Source organism: Camelina sativa, chromosome 7 (genome assembly GCF_030686135.1).
Source record: "Camelina sativa cultivar CO46 ecotype springtype chromosome 7, ASM3068613v1".
Lineage (NCBI taxonomy): Eukaryota > Viridiplantae > Streptophyta > Magnoliopsida > Brassicales > Brassicaceae > Camelina > Camelina sativa.
Genome location: NC_141886.1, coordinates 9,204,361 through 9,218,534, shown reverse-complemented (window position 1 = coordinate 9,218,534; position 14,174 = coordinate 9,204,361). Strand labels below are relative to the sequence as shown.

Here is a 14,174-nt window from a genome sequence, read left to right as displayed (position 1 = left end):
GAACCGGTTAGTGTAGTTTCGGAGTGGGTGTCGACCGACACCAGGGGTGTGTCGATCGACACCACTATTCTGGGTTCGTCGGGTTTGTTTTTAATTCGCGATTTTGGTTTGGTTGGTTTGGTTTACTTACCTAAACCGGGTATATAAGTGGAGAAGCGACGAATTAAGGGTTTGAGAGACTCTTGTCGCCGTTTGCAGAGGAAAAAGAGAGAAAGGAGAGAACTTGTGGTTTTTGAGATTGTGGCTTGTTCTTGGTAGTTTTTGGTGAGATCTGTAGCTGTAGAAGGGAGAGTTGTTGCTGGGAATGTAGGAGAAGCTTCCTAAGGTGTTGTTTCCACCGTTTCTCAAACAAATCTTCCTGAAAAAGAGGTGAGTGCTGGACCATGGCTGATCTAAGCCTGAGATCTCTTTTGTTTGGTTGTTCTTTGTCTATTTGTGGTGTTTTCTTGCTTGGGTTTGTTGTTTTTGTGTTTCCCATAGGTTCCTGAGACATTTGGGTAAGATTGGGACGGTTTCGAGATGGTTTGAAACGGAGGATCGATGTTTGGGTTCGTGCAGTTCGCGTCTGCAAAAGTAGTGTCGATCGACACCAGTGTGGTGTCGGTCGACACCATGTTGTGCTAGTGTCGGTCGACACCGATCTTATCCGATGATGAGTTATGCCTTGTTTGATGTGTTGAATGTGTTTATTGTTTAGCTTAACAATGGAATCTCAGTTGCTTGTGTGTATAGCCCAGTAGATGGGAGGATGGCCTCACTGAGTGTTTTTAACAATACTCATGCATCTCAGTATGTGTTTGTGGTGCAGGTAAAGGCAAAGTGTGATCGTGGAATCAAGGCGATGAGGAGGAGGATGTTCTAGAGGCTTGATTGATTGTGGTCTAGCTATTGTTAGGTTGCTAGTGTCGAGTTGATAGAACATTGTAGGATGTTGGAACTTGGTTATTTCATTGATGGTTCTGAATTATTGCATTGTTGGCTATTGGATTGTTATTGTTGGATTTCTTATTGGTTTAATGGAATTGTTTTGTTATCCGCTGTTGTTGTTTGTTGCTAGATTGTTAGTGGGTATGGGACCACTAGTGAATTATTAAAAAAAAAAAAAAAAAAAAAAACGGGAAGGGTTGTTTTACATGGTTTCAATACGATGTTGTTGAGAAGTAAATAGGTATGGTGTTAGAAATCCAGTAAAACAATATATATATTTTAACATCTTCATTCTTCATTAATTTGAAACTAATAATACAAATGTATCAATGAACATTCAAAGTGAAGCTCTGCATACCATACATCCAAAGTTAAATATAACGAAATATACGAGAGAGTGAAAAAAACATGTTGCTTCTGTCGTAGATAAGCCTTACACGCTAACAGATTATTCAGTCTGTTATTTTCCTTCATCGTCTTCGTCATCTGATCTTCTTGTTAGGTTATCTTTTCTCTTGTGTAGCACCAAAACTTTTTATGAAAATCAAAGGGTTGTGATCCATCAGTTACATCGCTAACCACACAATCAGTTCCATCTCCCGCTTTAGGCGATGGTGTTAATTTGGTTGTAAATATCACCCATGATAACTTCATACTCTCGATTTCTTTGTTGATATTCTTCGATGCCAGTAAATGAATGGTTCTTGTCGTTGCCTTCGAACTCCAAAACCGCCAATAGTACTTGAAAATATGTTCCATAATACATCATGATAATTCACCAGCAGACACACCAAGCACATGAACTGGAATAAATTTTCTTGGATTTGAGCAATCCGATGAATCCATCTTGACGAGATGAAAAGACTTAACCACAACAACCATATTCCATCATAGATTAACCGCAATGTATCTTTGGATTCAAATAAAGTATCATCATATATAAAGAGACCAATTAGCGGAGCAAAGGTTTTTAAACACCAGAATAAGAAACCATCAACATCAAAAAATTTCATCACCTTTTGGAGTGAGTGTAAGATCCCCAAAACCGCTGAACAGAGGTAGATAAGATGTTTAACAATAAGATCTGATTGAGTCTTATTGTCACCATCATCTAATTCACCAATTGAGTCACCGGGATCCCAGATTCGAAATTGAAAATCATATCTCAAAAAGAAGTTCATGCCGAAGCAGAATCGACAATAAGGATGAAGAACAATTTCAATCAAAGAACAAGGGAAACCGCTTGAACAAACCTTCAGCGGATAGGCATCGACCCACCACCGAAAAACTCGCTGGATTCTGGTCGGAATGAATCTCATCCCAAAGAAGAAGAAAATTAAGAAGAATTAAAATAAGAAAACCAATGAAATTTCAGAGATCATTGGCCAATTTATTAGGGAATTGTAAATTAGAATAGAGAAATGAAACTACAAACAAAGGGAAATCACCGACCGGCGTCAACGAAGTCGACGCCGGCCGGAAAACACTTAGAAAAGAAAGGCTTGTCGGAGAAAAGTTTTCTGAAACGTCGCTTATCGCAGAGAGAGACTCTCTCTCCTTTTATTTATCTAATTAATTTTTTTTGTTTTTAAAATTTGCATAATGGGTTAAAACAATATTATTTTAAAGTAATATTGTGAGAAGTAAACTAGTACATCTTTTAACTATACTAAACAAATCCAAATTAGATTCTAATAACTAATAAATATTGATTTATCAACCACTTGTGATTATAATCTATACTAATAAAAAGTAGAAGCTATAAGCTCCTAAGGCTGTCCACCTAGGATTTTAAACATCCAATCGGAATTCGACATGTCACTAATTAACATTTTTAAGATTTCCAGAATTTTCTAAATTAAGATATTTTTTAAACGACCAATTAGGATTTGACATGCCCTTCATTAACATTTTTAAGATTTCTAGAATTTTTTAGAAAAAGAAAAATTTTAAATTTATGTAGATAAAAGAACTATGCACAATATCCCACATTGGCTAGAAATTTTTTAGACAATGGTTCAGAACAATTATAAATAAGATTAATATGCTTCCAACAACGAATGAATAGGAAAGCTTGATTTATCAGCCGTCCAAGTTGAAAAGTTTTATTAGGTTTGATCCGGTTTTTTATTTGATCATATTAAAACTTTAAAAAGTTTCAAAAAATATTATAATATTTAAAAATTTTAAAAGTACATTTTTAAAATTTCCAGAATTTTTTAGAGAAAGGAAAATTTGAAATTTATATAAATAAAAGAACTATGTACAATATCCCACATCGGCTAGAAATTTTTTAGACAATGGTTCAGAACAATTATAAATAAGATTAATATGCTTCCAACAACGAATGAGCAGGAAAGCTTGATTTATCAGGCGTCCAAGTTTAAAAGTTTTATTCGGTTTGATCCGGTTTTTTATCTGATCAAATTAAAACTTTAAAAAATTTCAAAAAAATATTATAATATTTAAAAAATTTAAAAGTTTCAATATTATAAATATTGAAACTTTTAAAAGTTCTTAGCTTTCTAAAAGTTTTTAAATATTATAATTTTTAAATTTTAACAATTTAAAATATTATAAATATTGAAACTTTTTAAAAGGTTCAAATGTTATATTTCGAACCTTTTAAAAGTTTAAAATATTATAAATATTAAAAATTCTAAAAGTCTTAGCTTTAAAAGGTTTCAAAATTTTATAATTTTTAAATTTTAAAAATTTCTTAACATTTAAAAGGTTTTGTAAAAATTAGAATTTATAAATTTTAAAAGTTTAAAATATTATAAATATTGAAACTTGAAAATTTTAAAAGGTTCAAATATTAAAAATATTTAAACTTCATAGAATGTTTTAAAACATTACAATTACTTAACCTCCATAGATATTTTAAGACATTATATCTATACTAATAAAAATTTGAAGCTATAAACTCCTAAAGGTGTCCATATAGAATTTTAAAAAAATCAATAAGAATTAGATATTTCACTAATAACATTTTTAGAAATATAGTAGTAATCCATATATTAAGATTTTTTAGGAAAAAAAAAGTAAAATATATAGAAATAAAAGAAATATTTACAACATCCCACATCGGCTATAAAATTTTAGACAATGGTTGAGAACCATTATAAATAAAACTAATATGTCTTTAACTATAAATTTATCAGGTTTGCTTGATTATGCTTATTTATCAGGTTTCCAAATTTAGAAGTTTTATTTGATTTATTTTAGCAAATTAAAATATATAAAGGTTTAAATATTTAATATAGAATATTTAGAAATATTATAAATACCTCCATAAAAATGTTAAAAAATTATAACTATTTAAACTCTATAAAAAAATTAAAGTGTCATTAATATTTAACTCAAAAAAAAATGTTACAAATATTTAAACTACATCTAAAGTTTGAAATATTTTAAAAATTTAATCTCTATTAAAAATTTAAAAGTTTAAGAATTACAAAATATTATATATCAAATTTTTAATATCTTGAAAATATCTTACTTATCTCCGTTTGTGCTTTATATATCTTATGAGCTGTAAAACATGTTTTTGTGTATGACTTTACAGATGATTTGATACTTTCGCAGTAAATTTTTATTTTCAAGTCTAAAAAATAAGGATTGACGTCGCAAGACCTTGATTTGATGTTATTTGAGTTTAAAGAAGAAGGATTGACGAAAAGCATAAATATTGTTTTAACTATATATGTGTTCATATTACTTTCTCTGCAAGTAAGAATTTTGGTTTGAGAAGTTTCAAACCGTGTAGATCTAAAATCGAATAATATGGATGAAATTATCAATAATTGGATGCATGTGTTGACTATGCTGGTTTTCATGAATTGCACAATTTTTATGAGAAAATATATGATTTTGTTCTTGGAGTTTGATGGGTTAACAAGTTGTGTGGTAGTCTAAAAAAAAGGTTTTTCAGTGGAAGAATGTGAAGAAGTTGACGAGGAAGAACAAGAAGAAGAGTATAACGAAGAACCGGACGGTAAAAGTAATGATGACAATTACCATAAAATTTGACAGTGAAAATGACAAAAAGAATATTGAGAATAAGAAAACATTGAATAAAAAACACAAAAACATAAGTGATAGCGATCAATTAAATATGAAAAACGAGATAAATTCATGATTATAAAATTGTTCCGTTTTCTGGTGGTCAAATAAATGGTTTAGGATATGTAAAATTGTTCCAGTTTGATCTGTTTCGCCTGAACGTCGAGTTAAATTCATGATTTTAAAATACAACTGATTTTTATATTTTTAAAAATTGTGTATCTGAAATTTAATTTTTTCTTTAATGGTAATTTAAAGTTTTCTATAAGATAATGTTTCGTTAACATCATTAATCATATATAATTTTTATCAAAATATATCAAATAAATCCATGCGTAGCGTGGATTCAAAACCTAGTTTATATGTAAAAAAAATAACTATTTGCCATCGTAATCAAATATATTCTCATTCTCGATCACACGAAGCATACGTAAATTACTAATTACAGATGATTACAAAACGTTAAACACGATAAGTCCAATGTGGTTGTTGCTTCAATCGTAAAAATCTAAAATTAAGTGAACTATAATTGCTTTTTGGAAGATGCCGTTAACTCACGGTATATGCGATGATAACTATTGAATTTTTTTTTAACAACTTGTCTTTTGATAAATTTCCCCAAATTTTTCTTGTTGACTTCACAAATCCCAAAATATATTTTTAACCAATCAGAAAATTTACATTTTTTTTTAATTTGTTTACGAAGTACAGAGCAAAAAAGAAAAAAAATACTTCGTCTTCACCAAATTGTTTGTCTAGTTGTCTGTGTCTCATTTTACCATTTTTCTCTTCTCTTTTAAGTTTTTTTTTTGTTGTTGTTGGCCAATAAGTGGATTTGAAGATCGTGTCTGGCAGATTCTATCTGATTTCTGATCAGAAGAGGAAGAGAGAGAGAGAAGTAAAAGGAAACATATTTTTTTTTCTCTCTTTCTCTCTCTACAAAGAGCTAAAAGGAACCAGCTTTATCTTTTTCTCTCTCTCTGTTCAAGTTCTGGGTTTTAGAGAGAGAGAGAGAGATCTTATATGTTGATTTTGTGATCAGAGAAGAAGAGAGAGAGAGAGAGATGGGAGGTTGCGTGTCAACGCCTAAGAGCTGTGTAGGTGGTAAAATAAGGTCAAGCAAGAGGAGAAAGACTCGGACAAGACGAAAGATTCAGAAGAAGAGAGTTGTGTCTTCTTCTCGCTTATCTGACGGATCTTTCGATAATCACGATCGTTCTTTCTCTAATCCCACTTTCAGAGGTCTCTAATCTCTCAATTCAATTTAAAAAAAAAAAACCAATCTTTTGTTTCTCTCTCTCTGCATTTCTATTGGTTTTGGTCTTTGTTCTGTGTGTTTATGATCGGTTTGGCTTCGTGGGTTTGGTCTTTATTGTGTATCTCTCAAGGTTTGTTAAGCTTTTTGGTTGATTGAATTCGAAATGTTATGTCTTTTGGTTGTTGAATGTGTTGGTTTGGGTAATTAGGGATTAGATTGTGGTTAGAAAGTTGTTAGATTAGCTTACAGTTTTGTGATTTGTATGTTGAGAAAGGGATTTGGTTTATACTTTAGGTTTATTACTCAAAAGAGTGAATCTTTCTCTAAATGGTTAAACATCTTTGATGAGCATTGAGTTGTGAGGATTAACATTTTGTTTACATGACACTGTTACTTTAGCTGAGTTCTTTAGTCTCTACTAGAGTTATAAATATTTCACCTGACTTAAGTCTCATTTATGAAACAGCAAGCGTTGATGAAGCATGGTTTGATTCCAACCTCGCCTTTGAAACCGACTGTGATGATGATTTTCACAGTGTTCAGGAAGGTATTATAACAAAAACTTCTTTAAAACACCCCTTTTTGATTCTTCCTAGGATCTATGTATCACGTTCATTTCATTATTGTTTGCGACGTTTTGTTTCAGATATGTTGTCAGTAAACGGAGGTGAGCGTATCTCAGTATCGAGTATGTCATCTGTTAAAGACTCAAACCTTGGCGGTTCTGCAAGGAATTCTCTAAGCGATGGTCCCAAAACTTCCAACTCTCACTCAACCGTAGATGATGTCATCTCACAATCGAAGTCAGAGAGTGCTTTGACAGACACTAAGCAGCCTGTTTTCATTGATGAGATATCTTCAACTGCTGTTGATAGCTCTAGAAAAGATGAAGGATTGTTGGAAAACTGTGGGATTCTTCCAAGCAATTGCTTGCCTTGTCTTCATTCGACTGTTCCTTCTATTGAAAAGAGAAGGTCTTTAAGTTCTAGCCCTCCAAGTACGAGGAAAAAAGCTGCGCTTAAACTATCTTTCAAGTGGAGAGAAGGACACCCTACTGGTCCTTTATGTAAGTTTCAGTTGTGGTTCCACTGCATTTGAACTGAAGAGATTCCAATCCAATAACTTACTTTGTTCTTTGCAATGTTTCAGTTTCTACAAAGATGCAGTTGCAGAGACCAATGGCAGGTTCTCAGGTTCCATTTTGTCCACTCGAAAAGAAAATGTTTGATTGCTGGTCAATCATTGAGCCTGGTAGTTTCCGGGTTCGTGGCAAAACTTATTTCAGGTAAACATACGTGGAGAGCTTGTTGTTTCGAGTACCTGATCATATGTTCTGTTACTAACTCTTAATTGATATTTTGTTCTTTGGTAGAGAAAAGAAGAAAGAGTTTGCACCAAACTATGCTGCATATAATCCATTTGGTGTCGATGTATTTTTATCTCAACGTAAAATAAACCATATAGCGCAATACGTGGAGCTTCCTGTTGTTAGTACCACCTCGACCAAGCTCCCATCGATACTTGTTGTAAATGTTCAGGTATATTGTCTAGTTCCATAGTTAAATGGTTCTTCTTTGCATTGTCTCCGGTGTTTCAGTTTAATGATGATGATGTTGCTATTGGAATCTATTTGCTATTGGAATCATAGATTCCATTGTATCCAGCTGCTATCTTTCAAGGTGAAACTGATGGAGAAGGAATGAATTTTGTTTTATACTTTAAACTTTCGGATAATTATTTAAAGGAGCTTCCACCTCATTTCCAAGAAAGCATTCAGGTAAACTTAAGCTTCCTCCTCATGATTCTGTTTTCTTTGTTCTCTGCTCTTCTGTTGAATACACATTTTTGAATCGCTTTGTCTTTGGATATATGCAGAGATTAATAGATGATGAGGTTGAGAAAGTTAAAGGCTTTACTATGGATACAAATGTACCCTTTAGGGAACGGTTAAAGATATTGGGACGTGTTGCAAATGTAGATGATCTCCAGTTGAACGGTGCAGAGAAGAAACTCATGAATGCTTATAACGAAAAACCTGTGCTTTCACGACCACAGCATGAGTTCTACTCGGTATGTCACAAGTATCCTAACAAATACAAGTACTATTGAAACCTGCTTAACTTACTTAGCTCTGAATTTTGAACTTGTAGGGTGAAAATTACTTTGAGATTGATATCGATATGCATAGATTCAGTTATATATCGCGTAAAGGATTCGAAGCATTTTTAGACAGGCTCAAGCACTGTATTCTTGATGTTGGACTCACAATTCAGGTAATGGTTTTGCTTCTTTGACGAATTTTGTGTCAAATTGCTATGGTTATTAACTGTAAAATCTTGTTTTCAGGGGAATAAACCGGAGGAATTACCGGAGCAAATACTGTGTTGCGTCCGGTTAAATGGGATTGATTACATGAATTATCATCAGTTAGCTCATAGTCAAGAATTTCTATGATAGTGAACACAAAACTGTGTTTTCTGTTTTCTTATTTTCTTCTTTTGTTACTCAACACAAAATCTAAGAGCTTTTTCCGTTTGAAGAACACAATAATGAAAGGGATGAGTGTATAAAATACATCATTCCAAAACATGACAGTACTTCAGAAGTTGCCTACGATGCTAGGACTAGTGTTCTGTGGACTGTAGTTCATCATAATGGAATGAGAAACGAAGAAATATTGAAACAAGAAAAATAAAAAGGAAAAAAAATGAAGTAAAATATGACTTCTATATTTGTTGATATGTTGAAGGAATAGTATATGAAGGAAATATGTTATTATATAAAGTTTGGTTTTCAATGTAAGTAAGTCACAAGATTGTGATATTTGTCAATTTTAACAATTAGAGATTTTGTTATGTAGAAAACAAAAACTTAGTTTTAACAATTTTTAGAAGTATAAAGATAATTATGAGAAAATTATTATTTTCTACAAGTTTTTAAAAAGATAACTCTAATACGTATAAAAACAACAAAATTCGTTTTTGATAAATTTTTAAAAGTGAAAGGGTTATTACAAAAAATCATAAAATTAAATACTCTTAAAAAATTAAAATTGAAATCTAATATGTATATAAAAAATTAATGTTTTATATTTTAAAATATAATTATAAAAAAAAGATAAATTGAAACATTTTTAAAATATATAAACATAATTCTAATATGTATGTAAGAAGTTTGTTTTGAATAATGTAATTTTAACATGTAAAAAGGTTTATTTTGATTCTTTTCCTATATTACTTTTCAAAAATACATTTTCACTAGATATTCATCCGCGGTACACCGCAGGGTGAGATTGTTTTAAAAAACGCGAAGAATATTTTGTTTAGCAGTAACAAATGTTTTGTATTTTGTAAATGTACAGTATTTTGCATCTAGATATTATGTAGTGTAGTGTCCAATTTCTATGTTTTAGGTGTATACCGTGTATTGTTTTATAATATAGAAACAATATCATACAGTTCCTTAAATATTTAAATACTATAGTATATATAGTTTTTATGTGCAATGAAAATAAAACTCAGTTGGTTTTTTATATGAATAATACTACTGTTTACTTTTATAATATTTAATTATTAATGTGGATTAAAAATATGTGTGTTTAATATGTTATGTAGAGCATCTCTCACCTTTGGTAAGTATAAAACATTCATCATTTCTTAGAAAGTATATAGCGTTCATTTACAAAGTTATTAATATGTTATGCCATTGTTATCACACAATTTGTTATAAATTTCCAAATTATAAATTACCAAATGAAGATTATAATGGAGAAACCAAATTGTTGGTTACTAAAAAAGGAAACGTTTTTAACCAATTGAAGATTTTAACCCGGGTGAAAAGGTTTTTATAATTACTACGAAAAAATAATGTTGTATTTTTGTGTTTATTTTGATTAATAGATTACACTGTTTTAGTTGGATTATATGTTTTTGTGTTGGTTTGGAGTATGTTTTCGTAGTTCGTACCTTAATTAATAATATGTGACACATATATATATATATGTAGATAAATATTATATAATAAATTATTTTCAAAAATATAAGGATGGACCCTGCATTGCTAGATAATTATTTTATCTATTTAGTATATTAAACCGATAGTAGTAACTATAGATTATTGATATTTAAAATTTATAATAATATATCGATTATAACCCATCCCACAATATTTTATTTTAAGGTTAATTATAATATTAATGTTTAAATTTAACTATACAGATAAAAATCTTAAATTTTTAGACTAAAATAGGTTGCTTAAGATTTAACTTCACATTGTATCTATAATTTACAACTTCATTTGTAATAATAATATATAAAAGAAATATATAGAAGTGGAAAAATCATTAATAAGACTTAAAAGCATGGCCTGAACGGATATTAATTCGTGAACATAGATAAATCATATGATTAGTTTTTGTAAAATTAATTAAAGTAAAGAATAATGTTAATTAAATTTCAATTAACTTTGAGCAAATTAGATGTTTCTGAATAATAACTTAACTACAACCATATTATAAATCTAAGAATTTCCAAAATGGGCCCAATAATCACGATTGAGAAATACCCAATCCAAAAGTTATTTCAGCCTTCAGGAAAATAAGATGCGAGAAAGAAAGATCCTTTGTCGTCATCAGCAAGAGCCACCGCCGTTTTTTTTTTATCCTTTGTCGCTGCAGCCTCGAAGTCCGCTGGGAATTCTATCATCGGAGACGCCCTCGAACAATCAAACTAATGAGACAAAAAGAAGTTGCTTTGTTATCATGTTCTCGCTAGATAATTTCAAGCCATAGACCGCTCTCGGCTCTCCTCATCTTTCTCTTCAAAGAAAGTCCGTTTTCTACTCTCAACTTGAATTATCATCTTCTTAGAACTTCAGTTTCAAAAGAAAACAAAAAGGATTTGGATAAGATACCTTAATATAATAAGATATGTTTATACAACATCTTTGTTCCCATACAACACTATGAAATACTGGTGTTTGTTGTTTTTGTGATTACCTTTCTTCTGGTTGTACCACATCAATGCACCGCATAGCTTGTATTTATAAACAGGATCTCCATCATCTATGATTTTTGTAAGCTGATCAAAATAGAAATTGTTAAAACACACAAAGATTATGTTTTAAAAAGCATCACTAATAAGACACCCACCTTTTCATTTAGGATTGTAGGGTGCACATCACAGAGAAAAGCAAAAGTAGCAACCATTACGATGAGAATGTATTTATGTTTTATGATTTTCTGTATGCGGTTGGTTTGTCGTGTTTGGTGATGATAATTGGCGTGTAGGTGTAGAATATTTATAGGGTCCTTAGTAGGTCGATAATGATTTCTTTCTTTACGGCGAAATTTCTGTAGTTAGCAAGTAATCAATGCACCGCATAGCTTGTATTCCACTTTTAAAAAGGTTTATTTTGATTCTTTTCCTATATTACTTTTCAAAAATACATTTTCATGTTGTCCATTTTCAAAAATACTCTTTTTTATATATAAAATGATTAAATTCCTAAATTCTATAACCCTAACATCAAATACTAAATTCTACTACCTCAAAAATTATACTCTAAATGTAAAATAAAGAATCCAAACTTAAAAAAAATCTAAAAATTAATTTAACATATTGTAATTGCCGGTGTAATTGTACAAAAGTGAGCAAAAATGAAATTTTTTAAGAAAATGGTATTTTTGAAAAAATATATTTCAAAAAGGGCATTTCTAACAAATTGTCATTTTAATACGTATAAAACAAAAAATATGTGTTTAAAATTTTTAAAATTGTAACTTTTTAAAATAAATCTTTCAAAAAATTATAAGATTAGGTAGTAATTTTAATTAAGTTACTAATTCTAGAAGGAAAAGGATTACATTTATTCTTAAAAAAAGAAAATGGATTAAGGGGTGACGGTTTTCTCTCTCGCCATAGGCGATTTTCCCAAAGCCACCGTTTCATAGCAAAACTTTATTTTCACTGTTTCAGGCCGGCATCGGTCATCGTCTTTGTTTTTTTTTCAGTTGCTTGTACTTCCCTTAATTATTGTACAGTTTTTGATTTTCAATTATTAATAGTGGCAGATCGAGATTATCATTCTCATGTAATTTGTCCCATTGCGACGATGGATTTTCAGGGACTGTGTCCATCAATTCCAAATCAGACTTCACTCACGCCATTCCTAATTTGGATTATTTATCAATTCGTTGAGATTTCAATGATCGTCTTGATATATCCACCATATATCTATTGTGGCTCCTACCTTATGATGTTGATTCGATGGAATCATGATGTCTTTCTTTATAGAAAGTTTGTTTCCGGTGTGTTCACTCACTGTCGGTGTAATTTCCGGGTATCAACCGGTGAATGTCCTTTTACCCAATGGAATGGAGGTTCTACATGGGTTTTTGATCCAGGAATCGATGGAGGAATCAATCTACTTGATGAAATCAAAATCGGAGATCGGATTAGATTTCTTTGGATGTTAACTATGTCTGATGATGGTGATGCTTTCTCATTACCCTGGTTGGAATATTTCATTTCGTCAAGTGATTATATGGGTTGTGGAGTATATGGTTCTAAATTTATGGTGGCTACTTTCATTGAGGATGATGATGACACGAGGGTGATGGGAAGAAAAAAAGCGGCGAATGACTGTGATAGAGATGTTTCTTCTTTCCCTTGGTCAAAATTTTTTACTTCTATGCAAAAGTAAATCGTGATCACAAAGTGGCAACAATGGGCAAGGCAATTTCAGCATATCGTATTGAGTTTCAAAAGACAAGAGTATGAATCATTTCAAGCAACATTTCAGCATATCGTATTGAGTTTCAAAAGACAAGAGTATGAATCATTTCAAGCAACATTTCAGCATATCGTATTGAGTTTCAAAAGACAAGAGTATGAATCATTTCAAGCAACATTTCAGCATATCGTATTGAGTTTCAAAAGACAAGAGTATGAATCATTTCAAGCAACATTTCTATTTTTTTTTTAACTAGAGTAATGCGAAAAACATTTTGGAGTTTCATCTATAAGCTGATAGCCAATTACAAATATGTGAAGGGGAACATAACAGATTATTTTATCTGTTAGCCTATAAGGCTTCCCACAAGCATGGTCAATCCACTCCTTCACCAAAATTAAGTTTAATTTCCTTTATTTGTACCAATGGTTCATGTATAATGTAAAACTCTTTATGATATAATCTATTTGATTTGCCGGGAAAAAAATAGATTAAGGATATACAATTATTCATATATTATACTTATTTAATAGTAAATTATTATTCCTAGCTAAAAGAAAATGGATTAAGGATATACAATTCATATATTATATTAATAGTAATTTATTATTCCTAAAAGAAAAAAGGATTATCCAACAACTAAACTATCTAATATTTTCAATGATTAAATTGAAAATTATTACTTAAGAGAACGATATATATAAAAATATCTTAGCCAATGTTGGTTTTCTATAAAATTTAGTGGTTTTCCTTTTTATTAACAATTATTTTTTGTTAATTTTCAAATATTATAATTCTTATTATGATATAGACTAAGATGCATAGATTGTGTTTAATATAAGTTTGTAACTTTTTAAGATAAATTTTGTAAAAATTAAAATATGGTTTATTATGATGGTACAAATAGTTAAATTGTATTAGAAATAGATATAGTAAATTTCAAATTCGTTTTTAAAAAATCATTAAAATGTATAGATAATCACTCATATTTAAATTATTATCGATTTATTTATTGTTATTACCCGCTTATTAACGCAGACCTTATCTAGTATTGATATATTCACAAAATAGACTATATTTTTGTTCCTATCAAACCATACACAACTAATCATATTAGTTTTTGTGTTTTCGTAGAGAGTAGACTACATATTTTGATTTCAATTAATTAAATTTATAAAACTAAAAAATATTG

General features: G+C 30.3%; 1 protein-coding gene, 1 long non-coding RNA gene and 1 pseudogene across 2 annotated transcripts; 2 read left to right on the top strand and 1 right to left on the bottom strand.

Moving 5' to 3' along the window:
- The first annotated feature begins 5,465 nt into the window (after nucleotides 1-5,465).
- Nucleotides 5,466-8,847, top strand: LOC104700793 (uncharacterized). The gene is made up of 9 exons (XM_010416382.3): nucleotides 5,466-6,234; nucleotides 6,717-6,797; nucleotides 6,897-7,316; nucleotides 7,400-7,535; nucleotides 7,623-7,788; nucleotides 7,899-8,027; nucleotides 8,126-8,320; nucleotides 8,401-8,523; nucleotides 8,597-8,847. Exons 1-9 carry the CDS (start codon nucleotides 6,057-6,059, stop codon nucleotides 8,702-8,704), a joined length of 1,536 nt encoding a protein of 511 aa, XP_010414684.2. The 5' UTR covers nucleotides 5,466-6,056; the 3' UTR covers nucleotides 8,705-8,847.
- Nucleotides 8,848-10,688: 1,841 nt separating this feature from the next.
- LOC147941092 (uncharacterized) lies at nucleotides 10,689-11,526 on the bottom strand. Its single transcript, XR_015561730.1, has 3 exons — nucleotides 11,400-11,526; nucleotides 11,247-11,328; nucleotides 10,689-11,119 (listed from the first exon to the last, which is right to left on the bottom strand). It is a non-coding gene; the product is annotated as an uncharacterized LOC147941092 (long non-coding RNA).
- A 47-nt stretch (nucleotides 11,527-11,573) lies between these two features.
- LOC147941091 (uncharacterized) lies at nucleotides 11,574-13,234 on the top strand (annotated as a pseudogene).
- Nucleotides 13,235-14,174: the final 940 nt, after the last annotated feature.